Source organism: Sporothrix brasiliensis, assembly GCF_000820605.1.
Source record: "Sporothrix brasiliensis 5110 chromosome Unknown Cont21, whole genome shotgun sequence".
NCBI lineage: Eukaryota > Fungi > Ascomycota > Sordariomycetes > Ophiostomatales > Ophiostomataceae > Sporothrix > Sporothrix brasiliensis.
In genome coordinates, this window is record NW_024467140.1 from 349,155 (window position 1) to 374,464 (window position 25,310).

The 25,310-nt window shown below is 58.8% G+C and overlaps 8 protein-coding genes across 8 annotated transcripts; all 8 read right to left on the minus strand.

Annotated features, from left to right (window-relative positions):
* Positions 1–109: 109 nt before the first annotated feature.
* Positions 110–1,291, minus strand: SPBR_05072 (uncharacterized protein; the record flags this gene model as incomplete). Its single annotated transcript, XM_040763349.1, has 1 exon — positions 110–1,291. One exon carries the CDS (start codon positions 1,289–1,291, stop codon positions 110–112), a length of 1,182 nt encoding a protein of 393 aa, XP_040615147.1.
* A 1,034-nt stretch (positions 1,292–2,325) lies between these two features.
* SPBR_04596 (uncharacterized protein) lies at positions 2,326–5,748 on the minus strand (the record flags this gene model as incomplete). Its single annotated transcript, XM_040762873.1, has 1 exon — positions 2,326–5,748. The coding sequence occupies one exon, from the start codon at positions 5,746–5,748 to the stop codon at positions 2,326–2,328; it is 3,423 nt and encodes a 1,140-aa protein (XP_040615148.1).
* A 1,816-nt stretch (positions 5,749–7,564) lies between these two features.
* SPBR_05140 (Axe2) lies at positions 7,565–8,619 on the minus strand (the record flags this gene model as incomplete). Its single annotated transcript, XM_040763417.1, has 2 exons — positions 7,565–7,992; positions 8,070–8,619. The coding sequence occupies 2 exons, from the start codon at positions 8,617–8,619 to the stop codon at positions 7,565–7,567; spliced, it is 978 nt and encodes a 325-aa protein (XP_040615149.1).
* Positions 8,620–10,014: 1,395 nt separating this feature from the next.
* On the minus strand, positions 10,015–10,790 carry SPBR_05266 (uncharacterized protein; the record flags this gene model as incomplete). The annotated part of the gene is made up of 2 exons (XM_040763543.1): positions 10,015–10,463; positions 10,553–10,790. 2 exons carry the CDS (start codon positions 10,788–10,790, stop codon positions 10,015–10,017), a joined length of 687 nt encoding a protein of 228 aa, XP_040615150.1.
* Positions 10,791–11,587: 797 nt separating this feature from the next.
* SPBR_04582 (uncharacterized protein) lies at positions 11,588–15,225 on the minus strand (the record flags this gene model as incomplete). The annotated part of the gene is made up of 2 exons (XM_040762859.1): positions 11,588–14,901; positions 15,030–15,225. 2 exons carry the CDS (start codon positions 15,223–15,225, stop codon positions 11,588–11,590), a joined length of 3,510 nt encoding a protein of 1,169 aa, XP_040615151.1.
* Positions 15,226–17,453: 2,228 nt separating this feature from the next.
* SPBR_04810 (MFS multidrug transporter) lies at positions 17,454–19,391 on the minus strand (the record flags this gene model as incomplete). The annotated part of the gene is made up of 1 exon (XM_040763087.1): positions 17,454–19,391. The coding sequence occupies one exon, from the start codon at positions 19,389–19,391 to the stop codon at positions 17,454–17,456; it is 1,938 nt and encodes a 645-aa protein (XP_040615152.1).
* A 1,791-nt stretch (positions 19,392–21,182) lies between these two features.
* SPBR_05434 (uncharacterized protein) lies at positions 21,183–21,452 on the minus strand (the record flags this gene model as incomplete). The annotated part of the gene is made up of 1 exon (XM_040763710.1): positions 21,183–21,452. One exon carries the CDS (start codon positions 21,450–21,452, stop codon positions 21,183–21,185), a length of 270 nt encoding a protein of 89 aa, XP_040615153.1.
* A 252-nt stretch (positions 21,453–21,704) lies between these two features.
* Positions 21,705–22,625, minus strand: SPBR_05202 (uncharacterized protein; the record flags this gene model as incomplete). Its single annotated transcript, XM_040763479.1, has 1 exon — positions 21,705–22,625. One exon carries the CDS (start codon positions 22,623–22,625, stop codon positions 21,705–21,707), a length of 921 nt encoding a protein of 306 aa, XP_040615154.1.
* Positions 22,626–25,310: the final 2,685 nt, after the last annotated feature.

Here is a 25,310-nt window from a genome sequence, read left to right on the forward strand (position 1 = left end):
GTTGTCCTATCCATGCTCCTAATGTATATGCAATGCCATCGCTTCGTTTGTATCATAACAAGTCCCGACGCCCCTCCCCCTCCCTTTTTATCTTTTTTGTCCGCCGTCCTCAGGCCCCCATAAACGGTATTGCGCCGTGGAGTGTGTCGTGTATGTCGTGTATTGTTCCGTATGTCGTTGCTGTCGTTGACGCTGGCATTGCCGCCGCCGTCGCCGCCATCGGCACCGCCTCAAACAAACTGCCGTCCATGTAGTATCCTGGCAGGCCGCCGTACACACCGCCGCTGCTGCTGCTGCCGCTGCCGACCGTGCTTTTGCCACCCAGACTGCCTGGCGCGCCGCCCGCACTGCTGGCCAAGTCGCCCCAGAGGGCCGGGTCGGTGAACAGAGGATCCATGCTGCTGCTCGCATACAGCGCATCCATGTCCACGGCGTCCCAGTCCACGCCATTGAGTGGACTGCCGCTGGCACTGCTGGCGTTGCTGGTGTTGTTGGTGTTGCTGGTGTTGCTCGTGTTGCTGATGTTGCCGGCACCGAGGCTGTGGAACGCGTCCAACGAAACGTGGCCTGGGCTGTGGAAGTGCGACGCCACGTCGGGGAAGAGGAGGGCCAGGTCCGGCATCGCCATCGACAGGGGCGTGCCGTCCGCCGCCGCCAGCTCAAACAGGTCGTCGCTGTCCGTCGAGGGCGTTGTTGTGGCGGTGAAGGAGGCCGTGGGGGGGACGTCGGCGGGGATGTCGGCATTCAAGTGTGGGGCGACGGCGAAGCCCGCCACCTCCATATGGTTCTGGTCCGCCTCCACCACCACCGCCGCCGCCGCCTCGCGTGCTTTCCGCTCCCGCTCCCGCTGCTTCAGGTACGCCCGCGGCGTCTGCCCCGTCACCTCCTTGAACTTGCGGTGGAAATGCCACCGCGACACGCGCGCCTGGGACGCCAGCATCGACGGGCTGGCCAGGGCCGCGGCGGGTCCGGCGCAGACGCCTGTGCCGCCGCCGGCTCCGCCTGCCGTGTGCTGCCGGCCCACGAGCGCCCGGATCCGCGCGACCGCCTCGTCCTCCGGCATGCCGCCCTCGGTCCGCGGCTTACACCGCTTGCACGCGCGGTACCCGGCGGCCTCGGCGGTGTGGGGGTTGGCGTAGTAGCGCACGTTGGCGCGGCGGGCGAGGCGGGCCTTGCAGTTGGGCCGGCAGTAGATGCGGGTGGTGCGGACGCCGTAGACAAAGAGGCCGTCGGCGGCGGCGTCGCGCGCGGTGACGGCGCGCCACTTGTCGTCGTCGGTCAGGTACGCCATGGCTGCGAGGTGTTGTCTGCACAGCGCGCAGCAGATGGGCAAGGAGAGCTGATGGATGAGATTGAGTGAGACGAGAGTCGCCAAGTCAAGCGCGAGGAAAAAGATGTCCAGAGCAACCAGCTGCGAGCTGTGAGACTGGACGAGGCAATTCAAGAGAGATGAGGTGTCTCAAGATCTTGTCATAGTGTTGACTTAATTGCTTGTAAAAAATATAAAAATAAAAAAAGGACAAGAACTCTTGGTTTTGTACTCCTTTTTTTCCCTTGTGATTCGGCTTTGTATTCCATCCCACACAGCCTTCTGGTCTCGATGCCCTTTGCACGTTTCGCCGAGTTGCTGTTAAAGTGGCCAATCACAACGCACGGCTAAGACGATATGTGGAGCGAGAGGGGGCGATGTGCGACGTTCTTGGCATTCTTACTCAGAGGGCCACAGCGCTGCGAGGGCGAGAGACAGGCGCTCTGGGGACGCCTTGGCTTGGCTTGGCTTGGCTTGGCTTGGCTTCGCGGGGCCTTGGCTTGGGGCCACAGCGGGCGACACGCCAAGTATCGCGGCCCTGAAAACGTCATGGCGGAAAACGTGGGACACTGCCTGAGGGTGCCAGACCGTCGACCGATGCCCCCAGGTCTTTCCAGCCAGGTCTAGATTCCGGCCAAGCCAGGCTTGCCAGCCGACGGAGAACAGCGTAAGCTTTCCCAAGCTTTTTGATAGGCTTGGCGTTTTCTTTGCTCCGGATATTTTTGACAGCAAAAGCAACAGGACGAGACTGTGGTCGTCGTCATGGAGGCCTGTAAAAGGCCGTCACAGCGAATCATCAAAATAGTGGGCGGTCCAAACCGTCGAGCAACGTCACGATCAAGAAAACGGTACGCCAAGAAAAAAAAATCCAAAATCCATTATGCTGCATTCGTCCCTGCACTGTTGTCTACGCAGGGTTGCCTCGCGGGCGGGTATTATTACAAAACAAAACGACAAGCAAAAGAGAAAGAAAGAGAAGACAAAGTCAAAAGAAGAAAATAAAACTCGCACACCACCTACCGCCGTCCCATCAGCAAGGTCATGGGCGAGATGGGCCGGTTGCGCGGCGTGTAGGGTGTATAGGGCGTGTGCGGCGAGAGACGGTCGCTGCCCGACGACTGGCGCTGGGCCGCCGACATGGACGCCGAGGGCCGCAGTGTGCTGCTCCGCAGGCCGGCCAGGTGGCGGCCGCGGACGAGGTTGCGGCGGCGGGCACGCTGGGCTGTCTTGGCGAGGGAGGTGCTGCGGTACGATTTGTGACGTGCCGACGTCGAGGCGGAGGTTGACGAGAGAGTCGAGGTCGACGAGGTCGACGAGGACGACGCCGCCGACGACAACGCCGAGGACGACGACAACGCATCGTCGCTCGTGTTGAGCGACGCCAAGTTCAGCGACAGCGACCGACGGTGGCGACGGCCCGACAGGGACTGGCGGCCTTTGCGGGGCGTCGTCACCTTGACCGCCTTCACGGGTTTGACAAACGAAACCGGCTTCACGAGTGTGATCGGCCGGTGCTGCACGGGCAGCATCTGCAGCAGCTGGCGACGCACGCGCGAGCGCGGGCTGGCCAGCAGCGATGTCTGGGGCACAGAGGGAACGACGATGACGGAGGCTCGCTTCGTGGTTGTGGAGGACATGGTGGACACGAGAGACACGCGTTTGTCGCCTGTGGCCCGCATCGGACGCGAAAAGTTGTAGTTGGCGGTCGACAGGCGACGGCGGGTGTACGCGGGGACGTACGTGGAGGCTGCGGGAGTGACAGCTCCTTGTGTCGTTTGCACCGTGTTCGCCGTCTGCGCCGTTTGACCTGCTGCCCGTAGTGCCGCCTTGCGCATGCGGCTGGCGGTGCGTGACAGACCGGTGGCAGTGAAGCCCGCGGGCTCATGGACGACAATGGTGTGGACAGAAGGGTTCGCCTTGCCATCCTCGTCGTTGACTGTCTCTTCGTCCTCGTTCTCGTCGCCCTTGTCCACCTCAGCCACCTCAATCACCTCATCCGCCTTGTCCTCGTCGACTTTGACGCCGTCCTCCTCGCCTTCCTGCTCCTGCTCCTCCACGGGCGAAAGAGACGGCTTCCTCGACAGGTGCTTGGACATGGACGTCGTGCGCTCCATCCGCATCGAGTCTCTCATCGAATCCCGCGACGGCTCAAGCCACCGCCTTCCGGCATCAGCCGCCGCAGCAGCCGCTTCGGCCTCTTGCCGGACCATGGCCGCCAAGTCGGCGTCGTAGCCTTCGTCGGCCATTTCGCCTCTGGTTTTGTCGCCGTCCTCGCTGCCCTCGTCACTTCCAGGTTCGTCGGCCGGCGAGTAAATGGTCTCCATGATCGAGACTTGCGACGGCCGCCGTGCATGAGCCTCGCTTCCACTTCCATTGGTGGTGGTGGAGGTGTTGGTCGTCGACGTCATCATCGTGTTGGTCGTCGCAATAAACGACTTGCGGACAATAGGCTGGTCGAACACACGAGGTTGTGCATAGGCCACGGAGAGGGTGGACAAGGACGCCGTTGTGCTTGCACCCGCAAACACCTCGGACACGGCCGTGAACACGGACACGGACACCGATCCACGCCGTAAGGACGAGGCGACCATGTCGGCCAGGGACGGCGTAGTGTACGATGACGCGACAGAGGCGTCTGACTCGGACATGTCCGAGGCATTGGACGACTTGCGCGACGACACGGCCGAGGCGAAGTGCATGGGAATCTGTGTTGTGGTAGCGGGGAGGGCAACTGGGAGTGCGAGAATGGGAGGAACGGCAGCAGACGGCTGAGACATGGGCGAGAGTGGTTCTGGAGTCTCCATCTTTGGCGCCGTGGCTCTTGCAGCGGGCATGGACGGCACTGGCTTCCTCTTGATAGGACCGGCTTGTGCCGTGGCAGCCGCCGGGCCGGCACTGCCAACAGGTTTGCGCCGCAGGGTTTGCGGCAGGGTTTGCGGCATGGGAGCGGCCGTCACCTTTGGAACCGGCACCTGCGGCACAGGTGGCACGACGGACCGCGGTCGCTTCACAGCCGGTGAGTAGGGCAGGATGGATACTTGGGGGGGTTCCATCGGCTGCGCCGTCTGTTCCTTGTCCTCGTCGTTGTCGTAGTTGCTGCTTCCACTGGAGGACAGGTAAAAGGTCGAGTCTGTTGGAATTGGTTCGACGGATGTGATGAGCTTGGGTAAGTCGTGGGTGGACAGTCTTGAGAGCCGCCGAGACCGCGTAGGAGCCGGTGCCGTTGCAGCAGTCGTGGCGGTCGTGGCAGTCGTGACAGTCGTGGCTTCTGGCAGCCCAGCGTCGAAGCGGTTGCTGTCCAAGAAGGGATTCTCCTCGACCGGGTCCGCAAACGGATCCGAGAATATGGCGGGCGGCATCACACTCTTGCGCCGGTCAGCAGCCGAGTGTGCCGACGCTGCAGGCCGAGCAACAGGGTGCACGGGCTTGCGCTTGATCGACGTAGACGGCCGGACCGTTGGCTGGACCACCGGCTGCGCTGCTGGCGGCACCACCGCAGCTGAGACCATGGAGGCTCGACGGCTGGCTGGGGTGTCGTCCATCAGCTGTGTCGTGGTCTTGTAGGAAAAGAGCAGCTTCTTGGGTCGGGGCTCTTCGTCTGCCGGGTCGACGTTCTTTTCCGAATGGGTCTCGGCGGAGAGCGATCCCCGTTGGGAGACGCTTTTGTCGAGGAGGCCATCCACATCATCGTCCTCGACGTCTCCGTCATGCGCATTTTGTTGGCCTTTCCGGGTCGCTCGCTCGAGACAGAACGACAGCACTGCACTTGACAGGAAGCCCACGCTGCTGAGCATGAGGTTCAGGTAGACGGCTTGCGCCGCGAGCGTGAACGAGACGGTGGCGTCGCGCACCGTCTGGGCCACTTCCAGACTCGTCAGCACGACAGAGGCGACCCAAGCAAGGAGGACCAGGCGGGTGGTGAGCAGGCAGGCAAAAATCAGGTGGCGGGAGCGCGAACACAGATCGATGGCCTGGACGACGGCGAGGCCGACGCCGCCAATGGACGCACCAAAGACGGCGATGCGGCTGGGCACATCAGAAGGCACCTGGAGATGGAGGACGGCGGTGGCCAAGACGCCCAGGACAATGCCAGCGACGGAGGCCAGCGCGAGGAGGATGGTGGCAAGGAGGGCGAGCGTGGTGTGCGGACGTCGTGTCTGTCGAGAGACATGTTGGCGGCTGTGTTTCGGTTGTTGTGTTTGTTGTGTTTGTTGTTGTGGGTGATTTTGTGACATCCGGTTCGGATTGTTTTGCTTCGACGTTGTCTCTTTTGTCTCTTTTGTGTCCTTCTTCGACTTCTTCGACTTCTTCGACTTCTTCGACTTCCTCGTCTGCTTCGTCGTCTTCGTCGTCTTCGTCTTCTTCACGTCTTTCTTTCTCAAAATGAGGGACTCGGGGTCAGTTGACAGCGTGGATTGCGGGCGTGAGGACGGTTCCATCACGGGGCCACGAGGCGTAGGGTATAAAAGAGAGAACTGTTGCCAAAGAGCAACAAAAGACAGCAAAAAGACCAGCTTTAAAGAAGGAGGTGGTGTAAATGTAAAACAATTAGACAGTCAAGCAACTGAAACCTCAAAGTCAATATCGATGGCCGGCCATATTGGTGTCGAGAGTTGTCTCGAAGGACTCCATGTAGAGGAGTTTGATGAGAAAGAGGAAGAGAGAGATCAGAAAGGGAAGAAAGAGGAAGCAGAACAAGAGACGAAAGATCAGAATAAGAACAGACCAGACGGGGTCAGGGGTCGACCAAGAAGGGATGGCAAGGTATATGTAGGAAAGGAAAGACGTAGACGATGTACCGATCAGACACGACGACAATCTTGTAGAGGCGGTCGCTGTCACGACCTGGTCTGCTGCGGAGGGCAACATCTCGCCCTGTTCCCAGCATCGCATCTATCGCATCTGGTGATGGACAACCCGGCGTCAGAAGAAGAGACGACCCACGGACGACGCAGGCGTGGTCTCAATCCGGTTGTATTCATCTGGAACATGATGTGGAAGCCGAGGGGACGGTAGATCACTGTGCTGTGTGAAGACGTGGATGGCAAAGAAGAGAGGAGGGGGGGGGGGGGGGAGGAGAGAGGAGAAAGAGGAGGAGATACGAGGAAGAGAGACGACAAGAGAAGAAAACAGACAGACAAGGGGCACAGACGGAAGGCGGCGATCCGGCAGGTGCGTGGATGTGTGCATGCGGCCGTTCCGGGAAGGTGGATTTCTGTGCTCGAGTGGCGCGCCTTCCTTGTGTGTGCAGTGCATCTCGCTCCTTCCTTTGACGTGTTCCTTCCTCTTTCCTCGTTTTTTCCTTCTTGGCACAATGTTCTTTCCTGTTTTCTGCAGTCGCGATTGGCCTGCATCCCGGTCCTGCCTTCCGTCCTTCTTGGTCTCCGCTCCTGCCATGTTTGATCGTCGGCGACGCCACCGAAAATTCACGTGAGGGCAAGAGAGAGCAGAACAGAAGGCCGGGGCAACTGCCACTTGACGTCTCGTATAAGCGGGCCGACCCAGACTTATTCTTTTTTCCTTCCCTTCTTTTTCATATCACCTCTGCTCTCTTTACGACATACATTCGCCCTGGGCGAGTCCTCACCTCTGCTCCTCACCTCTGCATGTGCGATCGCCCATCGTCTGTCTCAGAATTCCACCGTATCCGAGAACGTGACAAATGGCAGCCCAGGAAATAAAAAGACAAACTCTGCGTTAAAAAAAGAAGCAGAAACAGAACAGAACAAGCAATGGTCCGAGACCGGGTCTGCGACGTGACGGGAGGATAAAGTCCAGAGTCGTGATGACGGCGACAGTGTCTGCCAAGCATGGCCATTGCCCAAAACGGCAAGACTAAAAATAACGCCACGACTTACACAAGACACTGCCACCCACTTCCATCTACATATTTCACATACAATAACAGAGCACAACAGCACTGCCGCACGATCTGCTCTTGGTGTTTCCGATACTGGTTACTGGCTGGCTAAATGCAGATGGATAGACTGTCAACCCGGATGTCTTCTGGTTGTTGGTTCTGTACTGTTCTTTATACAGTACCAGTGCAATGCTGTTGCGTTGGGTGATCACTTTTGTCTGTTTGCAAGTCAGTGTGGCAATCCGAATGGCTGACTGTCCCGGTTTATCGGGCGGCGTTTCTGTTTTCCAGTTCATGTTTTGAATCCGTTGAAATAAAGTCCAACTTTTATTATGCCTTCACAGCTATCAACGGTACATAAGAAACAAATACGCCGCACACGCCATGCTTTCCCCCTAGTTCAGCAGCCATGCCGCCAAGAGGACACTGGCCGCCGCCAGCATCGGCTGGCCCAGGGTGCCCGCCACACGGCCGGCCGCGTCCTTGGTGGCCGTGCCCGAGGGCGCCGACGCCGTGCCGGACGGCGAGCCCGAGGCCGAGGGGGAGGCCGCGTCCTTGGTGACGTTGTTCCAGCGGTCGACGAGGAACTGGGCGACCTGGTTCTCGTAGGTGAGCGGCTCGTAGGTGTGGACGAGGGCGCTGGAGCCGCTGTCGCAGAAGAGGTCGTCGGCCTGGCACCAGGCGCCGTAGAGGCCCTTGGCGACGTAGGGGTCGCAGGCGGTGGTGTTGGTGCGGGCAAAGACGCCGTTGCGCGTGCTGTTGCCGTGGTCGTAGGAGGTGTTGGCAATGTGGGTCGGGTCGGCAATCAAGGCGATGGCAAAGACTGGATGCGCGCGGGTTAGCACGTCAACGACGTCTCGTGTGAACAAATGAGGGGGTAAAGGACAGAGGACGGCATACCATTGTCCTCCACCAGCGACTGGGGCATGGGAGGGTCCGCATTGAAGCCCTTGGTGGTGCCGGTGGTGCCGGCGACGGACAAGGCGGCATTGTCGCCCAGACCGCCGCAGAGGGCGTCCTGCACGACCTGCGCGCCCTGCGAGTAGCCCAGGAGGGCAATCTTGACGCCGGGGCACTTCTTGGTGTAGGCAGCCACCTCGTCGGCGATGGCGGCCGTGCCGTTGGCCTCGGACGCGGCGTAGGTGGACAGGTTGTTGCCGGGGGCCGTCGGGTCGAGCGCCGGGTAGACGACGCCGCCGACGACGACGCCGGGGATCTGGGCCTGGACGTCGAGGGCGGCCTTGGCGGCGAGGCCCGTGTAGTCGGGGTACTTGAACTGGCCGGGCGGCAAGATGGCCTCGCCCGAGCCGCGGGCGATCAGGATGTAGAAGCTCTGGGCGCAGGTCGTGTTGCTGACGGGCGCGGGCGCGGCCGACGCGGCGGCGGCACCGGTCACGGCGTTGGCAAGCGCCCAGCCGCCGACGACGGCCAGTGTGGAAAAGCTGTGCATGTTGTGGAGCGTTTGGGTGGGTGGGTGACTGTGTGCTGGTGGGAGCGGTGCTGGACGGCAAACGACCGTTGTTGAGACAGAGAGGTCGGCGGTGCCAAGACTAAATATACTCAGTAGGAGCTGTGGCCGGCACGACGACCATCAATCGCCGATGGCCATGGCCACGAGAGTACACGTACGAGCCGAGCCATGCCCAAACAGGGCCCCGTCGAAACATTGAAACATGGAAACCTGTTTGCGAGCCTGCAATCTCCTTTTTTTATTAGCCTTCTTGTATGGACCATCCCAAATTGGCATTTTACTTCGAGACAGGTACGATTGGTACGAGAAACGGCAGGTAGTACGACAGTGCATGGTAGCAAATGAATACGAAGACGGGACGCACAGCACAGGAGACAGGGTCAAACATGGTCAGTCCAACAAGGACTGGCGGCCACGCCGTTTACTAACCGTTGGAGGCTCAGGGGACTCAGGACACTTGGGACAAGTCCAGCTACGATGTACTGCCAGGAGCTAAGTTACCGTGCAGATCGCTTGCGATGGGGGCGCAGGGGTCGCGACAAATCGAGGCTGGCGGCTGGCGGTTGGCGCAGCAGATGGAGACGGAAGCGTCCCCATCGCAATATACGCAAGGACCTTGTCGCTTGGTTTTGGCTCTGGTTGTGGTCGACCGCGTTTACCCCACAGAGAATACGCTGGATACGACACGCGTTGCACTCCTGTCCACAGTAGTGCAAACAAAGTAGGTCGTAGTCGTCCGTTCAGCTTGTTTGAGCGGGCGTCAGATGCTGTCAGACGACGACCAGATAGGCTTAGCAGGGGTGTGGAAATATGTGAACCCAGTTAATACTAAGGGTCGGGGTGTCCACTCAGCCATCGCGCCGTGTTGCGCCGGTGTGCCTGGGTTCCTTGTTCCCCTTTTCTTCTCTTCGTTCCCTTGCCTTGTCTTGCAGGATCCAGGGGTGTTGTTCGGACTGTGAGTGTGCATTGTCGTGGCGCGTCAGTGGCGACTATATGGGCTCGCCTTGTAGGGATATTTGGGCCGACGCCGTGTATTCAACGCTTGGTGTGATTTGGAATTTTGCAAGCTACTGCGACTAGGTATGTACTCCACGAGGCAGGCCCAATAAAAGCACTTCGCTCGTTCATAGGCGTGCCACGTTCAAGGATTCAAGAGTCGGCAGATCAAGGCACTCGACTCGGAACGATTTCCGCACACGTTAGCCCTAAAGCAACGAACAAAAGCTTGTTTTCCTTTTGGTGTTCTTTTGTGTACTTGTACGGAGTCTACTTCGGCGCAAGTGTACCTCGTGCTACATCCTAGACAGAGCGAAACCTCGTGAGCTCGTCTTGGCCGAGGCGCCTTGCCGTCCACGGTCAAAGACGGCCCCCCGACTAAAACGCCTTGTACCCAATGCCCTTGACAAACGTCTGCAGCCACGGGCCCTGCGTCGGCGCCCGCGCCAGCGCCGTGTACATGGCGCCGTGCGCCTCGCCGTTGATGGCGCCGTACACGGCCGAGCCGTCGGCAAAGCGCTCGTCGGCATAGTAGAAGCGGATCCCGCGCGGGGCCTGCGGCGACGACGCCGCCCACTCGGCGTACGACTGGATCAGCGTGGCCGTGGCCGACTTGCTGGCGCTCATGGGCGCCATGGTGGGGATCGGGTGGATGTTGGTGATGTTGCCCGTAAAAATAAAAACGCCCGTGGGCACCGAGTGCTCGCCAAACGCCTTGACGGCCTCCTTGGCGGCGGCATACGCGGTCGTCGTGTTGATGTTGAACACCGTCGTGAACTCGGGCAGCGTCGTGGCCAGCGGCGGCATCGGCGGCCGTCCGCCAGAAGCTGGCATGTTAGCTCTTACTGTCTCTCTGTCTCTCTCTCTCTCTCTCTCTCTCTCTCTCACACACACACACACACACACACACACTCACCATTGTACACAACCACCTTTGGCGCCCCCAGCTGCGCCTTGACCTTGGCAAAAATGCCCGCCACCGACGACGGGTCCGCCAGGTCGGCGCGGATGCGCAGGTACCCGTCCGCGCTGTCTGCCTCCTTCAGCGAGCGCGCCACCAGCGCAATCTTGTAGCCGTCGGCGGCAAACGCGCGCGCGACGGCCTGGCCCGTGTTGGAGCCAGCGCCGAGGATGAGGGCGACAGGGGCGGACATTGCTGTGGACGAAATGGTAGACAAGCGATGAATGATAATGGCAAGTGATGTTGTTTTTGGCCGTGGTGTTTGCTCAACGCGCTGGACGCTTCAGGACGCACTCTATTTATACAGCGAAGCAGCTCGGTTCGGACGAACCGTCCGTAGCCTCGCCTGACAAACCGACAATTCGCAAGGCCGGGCCAAGCGTCTGCTGCTTCTGCTGCCTCGAGGCTGCATTGCATGTGCCGAACTGACACTCTGACTGTGGCGACCACCAAAAATGACACTAAGAAAGCAAGGCACCGTACAACGGGCCCGGTGCATCGTGCCAGATGGAATTGGTAATCAGAATCCGGGGTACTGCAGTCTGCGAACACCACACGGCATGCGAATGCATTCGCTGACTGGACGTCTCTCCTCGTCCTTTGTTACCCTTGTCTTGGTAAGCCGGACCATAGACGCATCGGGCTCCGTGATGTGCCCCACTTTTCTGCCCTTAGCCGCGGGACTGCACCGTCCTCCGCGGAACCCAAAACATGTTAAAAGAGCACATCGAGGCAACGTGCGGCGAGGACCCGGCGGAAGAGCGGCGGAAGAGAGGCGGAAGAGAGGCGGTTGAACACGGTGCCTTCCAGAATCGAGTCGGACAGATTAGAAGTAGTTTGTTTTCATCATCCATCGTCCACAAAATTTGCGTATGGAATATCGGTCATGTGAAATAAAGATTTTTTTTTTTTTAAAAAAAAAAAAAAAGAGTTAAGTAATAAATCAACAAATGACGTATGGCAACTTCATTGCCACCCAGGACCCGACTTTTACATCTTCTCCATGCCGCTGTCGGTCCCCGCCATAATCTCTCGGCACATCTGCAGCCGTACCTGTGCTTCTTGCAGCAGCTCCGAGTGCGCCTCGGCAAAGACGCCCTGCAGGTAATCCAACAAATCAGGCAGACCGTCTGCCAGGTCCGCCAGATTGGCAAAATCGGTCCCGCCACTGCCGGGACCGGGAGCCGTCGCCGCCTCGTCCAGCTCGTACCGCTCGGCCACGCGCGCCAGGTAGGCGACCACGCGCTGGTAGGGAGGGCTCAGAGGCGCGTGGTGGCTGGGCCGTGGCCGGCCGACGTACGACGAAGACGAGGAAGAAGCAGACGACGAAGACCAGGTCTGCCCGACCGCGCGGACAAACGACCAGATGCTGAGGGCGGCATAGTACATGATCCAGGGGCGGTGGGGGTCTGCCTCGGTCTTGATGGAGTAGATGTCGTAGACGTCCGAGGACGTGCGCACACCGCCAACGCCGCCTTCCGCACCCCGGCCGCGCGGGTCCACCAGCACGCGGTACAGCAGGCGGAACGCGTGCAGAATGGCATGGCGCGTCGATGCCTGCTTGGCCCACGCCTTCATGCGGGACACGACGTTTGTGTAGTCGCGGCTCGACACTTTGCGGGACAGCAGGCGCTTGGCGCCCGCATACACCTGGCAATCGACAATGTCGACGTGCAGGCAGAGGTGTGCGAGATGGTAGAGGACGGCGGCGCTTTCAATGGGGCCGTTGGACCCGCTGCGACGGATGGTCGGCGAAGGCGAGGACGACGACGAAGCCGAGGACGACAGGGAACCAGTGGTCGTGGCCGTGGTCGTAGTCATGGTCGTGGCGGCCCCGCTCGCAGCGATTGTCAATGTGGCCGTGGCCAGACCGTCCACCGCCGCATCCTGCACGTGATCAAAGCTCGCCTTCCATCCGTCAAAGGCCATCAGCAGCGTCTTGCGCCACGCATCCTGCTGCGTCTGTGTCGTCTCGGTCGAGGCCACCGCCGACGCGGCCGTCGTCGCCGTCGACAGGTCCAGCCACTTGAGGTGCGTCTCGCGGTGCCGCAGGTGCCAGCCGACGCTCAGCAGGCCGGACATGATGATCATGCGACCAAAACTGTGTGTCTTGACCTCCATGCCGTGCACCGCCCGTTTGAGGCCGTCCAAAAACGTAATGGGGTGCACGCCGTACATGCGCAGGTCGTTGTCGAGCTTCCGCACGTCCTCGGGTTTGGCGGCCGTCCAGAGGTTGTCGTCGCACGGCAGCGGGAGGCGGATCTCATGCGGCGCCATGTCGGCCATGTGGCCAAACATGGCAGCATGGGCAATGTCGAGACAGAACGTCACAAAGACGACCCGGTGCATGGCCTCGGTCTCGGCCCACCGGTTCCACCAGGCCTGCAGGTCGGCTGCGGTCGTGGCTTGGCCGTCACGCTGGTGATGGAAGTGGCTACGGTGGCTACGATGGCTACGATGGCTGTGGTGCTGGTGGTGCAGGCGCTGGGGGTGCGCGTGATGATGTGGCCGGCCCAAAGGTTGATGTGTGGACAGTGGTGTCGGCGGCGAATGGGGATGCGGTGGCAGGGATGAGGGCGGCGAGGTGGCCGTCAACGACGGCAGTTGCGACTCGTCTGGCGGCGACTCGCTCCCCGAACGACCGATGAGCGGGCTGCCACGGCGCAGCAGGGTGAGCGTAACCGAGTGGTAGACTTGGGACCGCTCGTGCAGGCCGCGTGTCGAGAGCATCTTTTCATAAAACTCGACCAGCAGCAGCGCCTGCGCCACCCACAGACTGACGGGCGGCGTGGCCTCGTCGCAGGTCAAAATCTCAAAGCGCGCGCTTGTAATGATAATGTCGGCAAAGCCGCCCAGATCGACTAGGCTGCCAGACTGGTCACGATCGTAGCGCGAGGCGGCGCCCAGGGCGAGCATGACGGCCAACAACAGCAGCGGACACCGATTGCACGAGAACGTGGGCTGATGGATGACAGGGACACGCGGCGACACGTTCTCCCAGAACTCGTAGAGGGTGTCGTGGATCATGTCGGCGCTGAGCGCGGGAATGTCGTCGCCCAGGGCCTGTCCGAGTGTAGGGATGCGCACCTCGAACTGTGGCTGCTGTAGACGACACGCCTTGAAGAAGCGCACAATCTCTTGGCGGCGGAGGTCGCCGACGACTTCGTCGCTGGTCTCGAGCTGGCGTGGCGGCGTGTCAATGTGCGACCGGCTTGTCAGGGACTCGTAGTCGTAGGCAATGTTGTTGTTGAAGGCGGACTCCAGACCGTCGTCTAAAAAGGGGAGATGAGAGACGTTAAAGTCGCTGAGCGTCGTTTCACGCCCGTCGAACAGCCAGTCTGCAAAGTTCTGGGTCTCCAAGTATTGATCGGCGTAGGGGGCCGTGGCAAACGTCAGTATAGCAGGTGCCGCTTCCGCGATGGCGTGGGCATGTGGGTCGTCGCGGGTATGAGGTTGGTGGTGGTAGGACTGTGGATGTTGAGGTTGTGGCGGAGGATGATGGAACGGTTGCGTCTGGAGTTGTTGTTGTTGTTGTTGTGGTGGTGGTGGTGGTGGTTGTTGGAGGTGGTGATGTTGTTGCTGCTGCTGCTGCTCTTCCTGCTGATGCTGGGGGGCTGTTTGCGACCGATAGTAGCTCACTGTTTTGTCAGTTTGCATAAAGTCGCCACCCATGTTCGTGGTCAAGGGTGCTGGTGACGACCAAGCAGTTGACACGGCCTGAAGTTGCACAGGTGCCGGAGGTGGTGGTGCTGTCGGAGGAAGGCCACTCCTGTGACCGGGCAGACCAGGCATGCCGACATGCGATGCTGTTACCGGTATTGATGTAGTAACGGGTATGACCGGGGTCGACTCGGGTGAAAGTAAGATGGCGGCGTCGCGAGGCACGCTGTGTGGTGGAAAGGATGGCAACGATGGTAGGCGCGTGTTGCTGGTGCCGGTGCCGGTGCCGGTGCCTCCTCCACCGGCATGTGGATGGTTTACATGGCCACCAGCGTGGCCACTGCTGCTGCTGCTGTTCACGCCTGCTCCTGCTGATGCGCTGTTTGTAGCTGTGCGCCCGCCTTGTGGTGAATCGTCCATGTGGCTGCCCCCGTGACCGTGCAGTCCGATGGGCGGCGACAGGATGCCCACAGCAACAGAGCCCGACGAGTAGATGGCATGTTCTGGCTCGGTGAAGCTTTGTATCCGGTTGCGCGGGGTGTAGGAGCCGGAGTGGCGTTTCTTGTGGCGGGTCAGCAGGTCGGCGCGGACAAAACGCTGACCGCAACCGTCGACGTCGCAGGCAAAGATTTCTTTTGGGTTGTCTAAATTGTGTGAGTAGACGTGGACGTAGACCTAGACGTAGAGGTGGAAGTGGAAGTAGCTGGGGCTGTGGACGTGGATGTTGACATGAATATAAACGGTAGACGTGGACAGAGAGGAAAGAGCTCACGATTCAACTGGTGTCGCTGAAGATGCTCCTGGCGCGAGTACACCTTGTCGCAGCCGGGAAAGCGACAGCCATACCGCCGAGGTGCGCCCTTGCGACTGGCGCGCTTGTAGGCGACGGTAGAGCCCGGGGCAGCATGAGGCTGGGTTGGCGGCTGCTGCTGCTGCTGCTGCTCTTGGTGGTGGTGAGTGGTGGACATTCGGGCAGGCGGCGGACCGCAGCGCCGTGCATGATCAAACGGCTGTTCAAAGCAAGTCAACGTTTCCTTGGGTGGGGGCCGTAAAGTGAGTAGAAGCCGGAAAGATGGTTGTTGTCGACAATATGAAGGAACGAGAAAATGAATTAATAACAAGAATAAAATGTGAACAAGTGCGCAAGGGGAGCGGAGGTAAAAGGGCAAAGATGGGGTAAATCGGGGGAAAGCAAAGTGATACAGCAGGCGCACACGCAGGAGCTGTGGAAGAAAGTCGACAAGGCGAATAAAAGAGCAGAGGAAGCTGTCTGCCCACGAGTTCGCAGCAATGTGGTACAAAGTACAAAGTACTACACAAGCAGGGGGGGCTTTTTCTGTGTGTAAAAAAGAGGAGGCAAAGGTTGAGACAAGAGACAGCAGTCAAAAGAAAGGAAACTCGAGAACCGATTTTGGACGCAGTTTGATGAGAGACAGAAAGCTTGGCAGATGGGCCAGTAGGGGGTGAGCAGAACGGGATGGGGCGGCACAAAAAAAAAGATGAAGGAATTAAAAGAAAAAAGAAAAAGAATTAAAGGCTGTACCAAACACGGGATGTGTTTTGCGGAGAGCTTCTGCAGTTCTTGCGTTGGATGTTGGAGACAGGGCATTTGTTGCATTTGTGCATGCAGGTCGAGGGTCTCCGGTACGTATCTTCTTAGCAGGCGACGAAAACCAACAGCCAACAGAAGCCACGCTCACAAGAGGCAGTCGGTCACGGAAAGAAGAAAGGCGGCTTTGCCTGCCCAGAGTCACCGCGGCGGCGTTCCATTTTTGTTGTGTTCCCCTCGAGGCGTCCAAGGAGAGGCGGCTGGAGACTGGAGACGTGGGGTATTGTACTTCCTACTGTTGTCCTGCTCTGGCTGTCTGACTCTGGGGAAACAGGACGGTACGGCGACGCCCCGTGCAGGGGGGTGGATGTGATGAAAGCACACTAACGAATTGCGCGGAAGACGAGAGCAGAGGAGAGGAGTCGCCATGCAACCGAAATGGCAGAGATTGGCAGACGGGGAGAAGAGTGGATGGAGACGTTGAATGTACGATACAAAGCAGGCTCCCTCGTCCCAGCTCCGTCGTGCTAAGGACGCGGGTGCGCTTGAGTCTTGGGTTGCTTGGGATTTTGGGATCTCCTAGCGTGACGAGTGTTGCTGAAGGACAGGGGTCGAAATGTTGTTTTCCGTTTTCGACCTTTTTGTTGTCATTGTTGTGATTTGTGATGGTAAAGGACGGGATGCAAAGTCACGAGAGGGGAGATGCCGTGGAAAAGGGGGTGCATCCCACGCACATCGTTCTTTCCTTTGTTTTGCCATTCTTCTCATCGCGCCTTCTAGTTGTGATTGTGTGTCAACGTAGCCCTCTTCTGTCCGTCGTACTCTGTGCTTCGCACCTTCTCCAAAAAGTGGAAATTGCCACACCAGACAGCGTGTGACCTGGGCGTGGCAGGGGGCAGGAACTTGGACCACAATACCCCGGAGGAAGGAGCATTGGAGGGGAGGACGTGGAAAGGGGAAGGAGAGAGAGAGAGAAAGAGACGGTGGGAAGGCGCCCCCACGCCCTTCTCCTTGAGGACTTGCCTCGCCGCCTTTTTGTTGCGCGTGGGGGGACCACGCGTTGTTTGGGTGCCGTGCCGTGCTCCTGAATTTGGGCTGAACAGGATTTGGTTCCGCGATTGCGTCTTGTGTCTTGAGACAATTCTCATGAGGTGACGGTTTACGGAGTGTGTTTACAGAGTATGTTGTATGGAGGACTCTACTTTGTCCGGCGAGAAGACGTCTTTTACAACAGTCGTTCTTTCCCTGTAGACGTCCATGTCGGTCTGTCCGTTGCCTCCGAGACAGGAAGTCGCAACTGTGTTCCTGCTGTTCTCGCGACCGGAGCAACCACGTGTAGAAAGTATTCATGTATTAGTGTCTTGTCTTTCCTGTTTCCCGTCTCCTGTGACTCCTGTTCAATGTAACCTTTTGTTTCTACTTTGCAGCCACTCCGTGCTCCGTACTCCTATCAACGCCGATCGCACATCTCGCATCTCACACCGTCGCAGACCGACGATCACGACAGGTTCCGACCCGACGCCAGGACGAGTCCCACGAATTTCCATAACGCCAGATGTATGAAAAAGTCGCAAATCCAAATTGAAAAAAAAAAAAAATCAGAACAAAAATGGTATAAAACGAAGAGAGAAAACAAAATACGACACGTCATCCTCCTGCCGCCGCCCTGCTTGCCTTCTGGGCCTTGCGCTCGGCCTTGCGCTCGGCCCGCCGCTGCTGGCGCCGCTCGGCGATTTCGCGCGCGCGGCGGCGCCAGGCGACGCCCTTGAACATGAGCAGAAAGAGGCCCGGCGAGGCGGCGACGTAGAGGGCGCCGATGAGGAAAAACGCCCAGCCGGTGCCCATGGCGGCGATCATGGGGTTGATGACGGCGGTGGCGACGGCGCCGATGAGGCAGCGGGTCAGGTTGTTGGCGGCGACGGCGGCGCCGGCGCGGCCGGGGGTGATGTCGACGAGCAGGGCGTTGGCGGCGTTCTGGAAGCCAATCATGCCGACGCCGTTGAGGAACAGCAGGACGCAGAGGACGGCGAGGGGCGCGTGCCGCTGCAGGGCCCAGCCCCAGACGAGCATGATGGCCGACGACAGGTAGTAGAGGGGCAGGCCGGTCTCGAGGCGGGCCTGCTCGATGGGGAAGTTGGACAGGTCCTGCTGGCGGGCGGCGTCGACGGCGACGCCGATGCGGGCGGCGTGGCGGCGGTAGTTGCGGTTGATGACGGGGCCGACGGCAAAGGCGGCGATGATGGAGCCGGCGGCGATGGGCAGGTAGCAGAGGCCAATCTCGAGCTGGGACAGGCCGTAGGCCTGGAGGCTGGCGGGCAGGTTGGTGGCGATGGCATAGAAGCCGGCAAAGAGGAGGCTCGAGTAGAGCAGGAGGAGGCCAATGTTCTTTTGGAGGGCCAGCTGGACGGACAGCGTGAGGTTGGGCACCTGCATGCGGAGCGGCGGGCGCGGGGCGGCGGTGGCGTCGTGGTTGTCGTGGACCGCCGTGCCGACCGTGCCGACCGTGCGGCTCGCCTTGCGGCGGGCCAGCGCGTCCTGGATCAGCTGGTAGCCCGTGCGGTGGAAGGGGTGCGGCTGGATGGACCCGTCGCCCACAATCTTGCGGCAGGTCTCCGGCAGGAAAAAGGCCAGGCCCAGGCCGAGCACGGCGCCCACAATCGCCAAAAACCAAAAGATGGCCTGCCAGCCCAGGTACTCGGACAGCACGCCGCCCAGCACGGGGCCCAGGCTCGGGGCGAAGACGATGGGGATGATGGTGATGCCAATGTACTGGCCGCGCTCGGCGCTGCTGACAATGTCGGCGACGACGGCCTGGCACAGGGCGACGGTGCTGGCGGAGCCGGCGGACTGGATCATGCGCACGACGAGCAGCGACGCGTAGTTGCGGCAGAGGGCCAGGCCGATGTTGGCGGCAATGAAGATGACAAAGCACAGCAGAAAGGTCGGGCGGCGGCCGATGCCGTCGGCCATGCCGCCGAGGAACATGGGCGTGACGCCCTGGAAGATCATGTAGGTGGTGACGGTGAGGTTGACCTGGCCGTCGGTGATGTGGAAGTAGGCGGCAATCTCGGTGAGGGCGGGCAGGTAGATCTGGCCGGTGAGCGGCGAGATGAAGGCGCCGAGGGAGGCGCCCAGGACGATCCAGCGCTTGGCCCAGGTGGAGTGGACGGAGTAGCGCGGCGGGACGGGCTCGGCGGCGGCCGCTTGTTTCTCGGGGTCGCCAGCGGCATTGGGATTTGGTGGTGCGTCCGCTGCGGCGTCTGTGGTGGATGCGTCGACTTGCGGTGGTGGTGCGGTGCTGCCGACGTGGATGTCGCTGGCGCGGGCGGTCGCGGTCGATGTCGCCGTGGCCGAGCCTGAGCGGGCTGGTGTGACAGCCGCCTCGTCTTTGACGGCCGTCTCGTCTTTGACCACATCGTCGTGGTCGTCGTGGTCGTCGTGGTCGTCGTGGTCGTCGTGGTCGTCCTTCTCGTCACTTCTGTATGGCTCGGACTGGCGCAGAAACAGAGCATCGTCTGCGTCGGCAGCGGTCGTCGAAGTTGTGGATGCAGTGGCCGGAGCGGCCTTTGTGTCGGCCGGTGCCATGTTGGTTGTAGTTGATATTGATTCAGCAATATGCTGTGTCAGCAGGCTGATAAATCGATCCAAGAACCGGGCTGTGGGTAATTCTGGATGACGGGTTGCCGGCTGAAAAGACTGCAGAGACTGCAGACGCTCGAATGCAGGACGATGGACAGCGCCTTTGGTCTTCGGTCTTATATTTGTATGAAATCATGGAACGGAGAGCGGAGAATTTACTGAGATCTAGACCGTGATAATGCAAAGGAGGTCCGACGGAAAGGAGAGCGGAGAAAAGCATTGATAAAGCCGGAGGACATGGGGTGTTGAGGGAAAAGAAAGAAAAGAAAGACGACAACAAAAAAGAAAGAAAGGGCTGCAATGATGCCGACAACACACGGAAACGCGGCACCACTGGGTCTGTTACAAATTTCTCTTTTCTCCTCATTTCAGTCTAAGGAGCAAGGCTGCAGCCGACGACGGCCTGTCCAAGGATGCCCTGGCTAGCGGTGTTGCATCACTTGTGTTGTTCGTTGGCCATTGTGAGTGGACGATTATGTTGTCACAGAAAGAAAAAGAAAAGAAAAAAGAAAAAAGAAGAAAGAAAAAGAAAAGAAAAAGAAAAGAAAAACACAATACAGCAAACGCACGCAAGCAAACGCACGCACAGGCCATGACGCTCCGTGACGACCAGGAGATAAGTCGTTGCCAACGGCAGGTTAACTCCAGCGTGTCGTTGAAAATGGCCGGCGATGTCCCACTTGTTTGTCGTTTTGTCTAATGAGGATCGCGTACCGCGCATCGGTGCCGTGTCGGCCGCGATGGGCGCCACGACCCGCTCACCCTCTCCACCCGCTATGCTCCAAACGGGAACGGCTGCCTGAACGAGACCAGCGTGTGGAGTCGATGTGGCCGCCGAGTCGGCAGAGGTGAAAGCGGAGAGATCCTTGAAGCGGCGATCTTTTGTGACGGGCAGCGCCAAGACAATTCTTCACGAGTGCCCAGTCGGCCATCAGAGCCCTCTGCAACGACAATGACTCGGTTGATGACTCTGAATGCTCCGTTCCCCTGAATACTTTCCACGGAGCAGGGCCAGAACCAGGAACGGAGGAATACGATAAAGGCCGGATTTAGACAAGTCCGGTCATGGGGGTGGGGGGGGGGGGGTGTTTGTTGCCTTTGATTGGGAAGCGTGTGGTACGAAGTAGTTGTTTCATGTTTGGATGGGTTGGTCGACGACGTAATGTTGTTATGGACAAGAGAGGCAATTAAAGAGACGTAAAGACCATAAACACATAAAACACAATCATAAATACAATTATAAATACAATCATAAATACAATCCATTTTTTGCCGTACGTCACGACAGTCTCCAAGTTGTAATGTACACAATGGAGATGGCCAAACAACTCCATTTCGATGCAATGCTTTTACACCTTTTCACCTCGTACAGTACAAACGTCGTTGGCTTGTTCACTGCATTCACCACGCAATATCATATGTCTGTCCACGTCTTCTCTTGTTCAGCGCCCATCGCCAAAGCACAGCGCAAGACCTTTGTTCAACGACCTTGTTCCAAGACCACTGCTCAAAAACCTGTCAATATACACGTCAATGGACAATGAACAACCTCGCGATGTCTCGTAGTCCACAATGCAGTATATAATCGCAGTCCATGTCATCTTCATCGCGATCTATCTCCATCTCCGTCTCCCGCAACACACTCTCTCATCTCTCGAGCTCCTGGATCCCCAGACAGCTCTTTCGTCCCCTCTAACCCTTTAAGCACCTCTCGTCCATTGAACTCACAATGTGCCTCTACTTTTGGATGTACCAGTATGCCGGGTGTGGCCACTCGGTCAAGGCCAGCAGGCTGCCCCAGGCCGCGTGGGCCGTCGCTGCCCACTGCATGCACAAGGTGCAGGTGCCGGGCCCGGTCTGCGGCGAAGTGTCGTTCCAGCCGTTTCTGCTGTACGCGTCGGCAGAGCAGTGCCCGCCGTGCGCAGCCGCCAAGCGTAAGGAGGCTGTCGAGGCCGAGGCCGAGGCCGAGACCGAGGTCCGTCGTGCATAGCATCTGCAGCGTTTCATCGTAGATACGGCGTGGCCATGGTAAGACGTAGCGACGTGGCACGTTGCCCCATTGTAGACCATCTCATTCTTTCTCTCTTTCTCAACTCGGTAGGTTCATCTTCCCGATAATAAACAGCATAAAAGAACACGTTCCACCTGCCCATGTGAAGACGAATAGACATGTTGTCATCATGTTGTCATATTGTAGTAATGCAAGTGCCATTCACTAAACTAAAGAACTAAAACACATCATCGCTGTACATCCCCCCCCTAGGGCGTCGACGGCAGAATGAACCCCGGCCGGGCCGGCTGCAGGTAGTCGGGCGGCAGCGCGTCGCTGGGCGGCGCCTGCAGCTGCTCGGCCCACTGGCGCACGGCGTCGTAGTTTTTGCACGTGTGGGTGGTGTGGAAGTCGGGGAACGCGGCGGGCGCGCCGGCCGCGTCGGCGTACCAGACCTGGCCCAGCACGCCCGTGTCGACGTTGCACATGAGCACCTGCCTCAAAATGTCGACGCAGTGGCTGACGTGCTTGGCGAGGATGGCGTCGTCGTTGCGGAAGGCGTGGCGGCCGAGGCCCCGGTAGTAGTCGTAGTTGTACCACAGGGCCTGGCGCACGAGGTTGAGGCAGTGCAGGTGGTGCATGCCCTCGACGTTGACCACGTAGCCGCCGCCGTAGCGGCCGGCCCGCTGCACGTGCGCGTCCGGCGACAGGCCGCTGCGCGGGCCGGCGGCCGCGGGGATCACGCCCGCGCGGTAGTCGACGCCCAGCGCGGCCCAGGCGGCGTCGACCTCGGGCGCGCCCGGCCGGCGGTACACGCTCTCCGCCAGAAACGAGCCGTTGAACCGCACCGGCGCGTACTGGATGCGCACGTCGTCCAGGACGGGCGAGTACTGCGTGGTGTGCGCGGCGCACTGGGCGTCGAGGCGGCGCGGCGCGTACGCCGAAAAGCGCCCGGCGAGGGCCCCGGCGACGAGCGAGGCGACGTTGGTCAGGCCCAAGACGGCGACGACGACGCAGGCTCGCTTCCAGCGGGCGGCGCCGGGCGACGTCGATGAGGGATGCTTTTCAGAGAGACGGTCACGCGGCTGGCCTCCTTCGGACGACGTCTCGGACCCGATAAAGCGGGTGGCCTCGCCGGCATCTGCCTCGTCGTCGTCGGAGTGGCGGATGGGACGGTAGTCGGAGGGCATTGCGGTAGAGTGAGGTGAGGTGAGGTGAGGTGAGGTGAGGTGACGGGGAGAGGTGACGGGGAGAGGTGACAGAACGAGTGAGGGAGTTGTGGTGATGAGAGGAGGGAAGGAGGGGACAGCGGAGAAGAAAATAGACAAGGCGGCGGCGAGAGCAGGGACGTCAGAGTTCAGAGGGTCAATGCCAATGACGCGAGGCGAGGTTGAACAGGATGTGAATAGGAGTTTGGGAGGAGAGACGAAGAGACGAAGAGACGAAGAGACGAAGAGACGAAGAGCAATAAAAGTAAGGGACTGAAAAGGAGAGACTCAGAACAGACTCATGTTTTGTTGGGCATCTTTTTTCTTTTTATTCCTTTATTACAGAAACCGTCCTCCCGCTTTGGTTTATTGCTCTGTAGACAGAACCGTCGTGTCGTCCGTCTGTTCGAGTCCTCGGTGTCTTGAGTCAATATTCTATTTTTGCCTTTGAGCTTGCCTTTTGGTCGGTGTTAGTGGGACGCCCTGTAATGCCCTGTAATGCCCTGTAGCGCCTTTGGTGCCGAATGGGCGACATGGCAACACATATCAGGTCGGTTGGCCGTGCAGGCAGCCCGGTTCCTTTTGGTGGTGTTTTCTTTTTTCGTTTTTCTTCTCTTTTCTTACCTTTCCTGGCTGATTTATTTCTATATATTTAGCTCTACGGAGGCTGTGGATGTAACAATACGACTTGACGACCTGCAAGTGGAATCGGAACCGGAATCGAGACATCCAAGCGAAAGTTGTCCTGTTGGTGCGAGACGCCGATCCTCGTTCTGCACCGCCCAGCGACTTCTTCTCGACCAATACGGATTCCTCAAGATCGCAGGATCGTTGCTGCAGCCGTGTTGGAGTGCTGTCCTCCCACTCGGTGCGCTTTGCCTCAGCTTACATGCATTGCGACGGATCCTCACCACGTCTCTGCTCTTTACAGCCTCTCTTGGCTCCCTGCCGGTGCATCGCCGGCCCAATTGCCGGTTTGCTTTTAGCCTTTTGTGGAGTCAAGGAGCTTGCTGCAGGTGTCGTTGAGCCGTAGTTGCAGCAAAGCTTCTCCATGCATCCTCGCTTCTCCAATACATCAGCCATCTCACCGTGATGCATCGTCGTTCCTTGATTTCGTCGGCTGGGAATACGAGTTGCGGGGTTGATTCGGAAGACATGGGCCAGATGTCGCCTTTGTGATGCATGTATCTTTCTCTTGCAGTTGTCTCTTGTCTTGTCGTGTCTCGTGTCGTGTCTCGTGTCGGCTGTCTCTTGTCAGCTGAGATGGTACCATGGATGCAACCAAGGCAGGATCTTGTCGATCTGAACATAGGACAAGAGCATCGCGAGCCACGATCACGGGTTGTGCACGGATGGGAAAGAACGCATGGAGGCATGCTTCGCCGTTAAAAGACGAGGCGGATGCTGCCAAGACTGGTAGGAAGAGGAGAGCACAAAGACTGAGTACAAAGACTGAGTACAAAGACTGAGTACAAAGACTGAGTACAAAGACTGGGTACAAAGAGACATGCACAATGTCGATCTGTGGCGTAAGGCGTGAGAAGAGCCGGCAAGACGGACGACGTGAGAGCGACGACGTGAGAGCGAGCATCGAGTACTCTTGTCCAACAGAGGTGAACGGGGCTGTGTTCTGCAGTCAACGGTGCCATGTCGCCATTTCGATGCTTTGGTAGTCTCAAAGATGGCGATATGACGATGTGACCATATGACCATATGACGATATGACGATAGCATCACTTCAATGGACGCTTGTTCTCGGTCAAACTGTTAAGAGCATCCAACAACACAAGCAACCGCCGAGGCGTCTCCAACAAACGTCATTGCTTGGCTTGCGTCCTCTACGAAATATTGAATTCACAAAATAAACGTTTGGTAATACGAGCTGGACGGCTGGACGGCTGGACGGCCTGCGAGTCTGCTGGCAACTCCCCGGTTTCTGCAACTCCACCTCGTATTGAACTTCTCCGCATGTGCTGTTGCAGGGCATGACCTCCTGTAGCGCCCGCTGTGGGGCAGGGCTGAGCCGAGTGGAGGACGCAACATATTGCAGTGCACGTTCTCTTTCTATTCCATGTCGTAATTCTTTTCTTCACTCTACGAATCTTCTTTATTCCTCATGGAACCCCACGGCCCGTCCGGCGCCTGCAATGGCCGTGTCGTTCTTTTAGTCTTTCTGTTTTGCTAGTCTCCTGCCCCGACTGCTCTCCGACGCCCTTTTTATTTTATTTATTTATTTCTTTTTCTTTTCTTTTTTATTTTTTACTTGCAGAAAACCGAAAAGTCTTGGCATCAACGCCTCTGCCTCGATTTGCCGTATTCCAAGATGATCGGCAAAAACGACGTCAGTTGAACAGCACCTGCATGCGTCTCGTATTGACGAGGAGACGGAGGAAAATAATCAAAAATGCAAAAGTAAGAAATAACCATAAACAAAAAAGAGGGCTCGACTCCACACAAAGCCACGGGCAATCCTGCTTTACCGTTCTACTGCTCGTCTTAGTGCTTCCTTCTCTTCTTCATCGGCCATGCAAACGCCGGACTGCGGCGTAGCTCTTTGCCGTGAAGCCGTCTGTATTCTGTAGTGGAGGCCTCTGGCTTCTCCAGACCAGCAACGTGAGACGCTTCACTTCCAAAGACACGCCACCAACACACTCTCACCAAGGCATG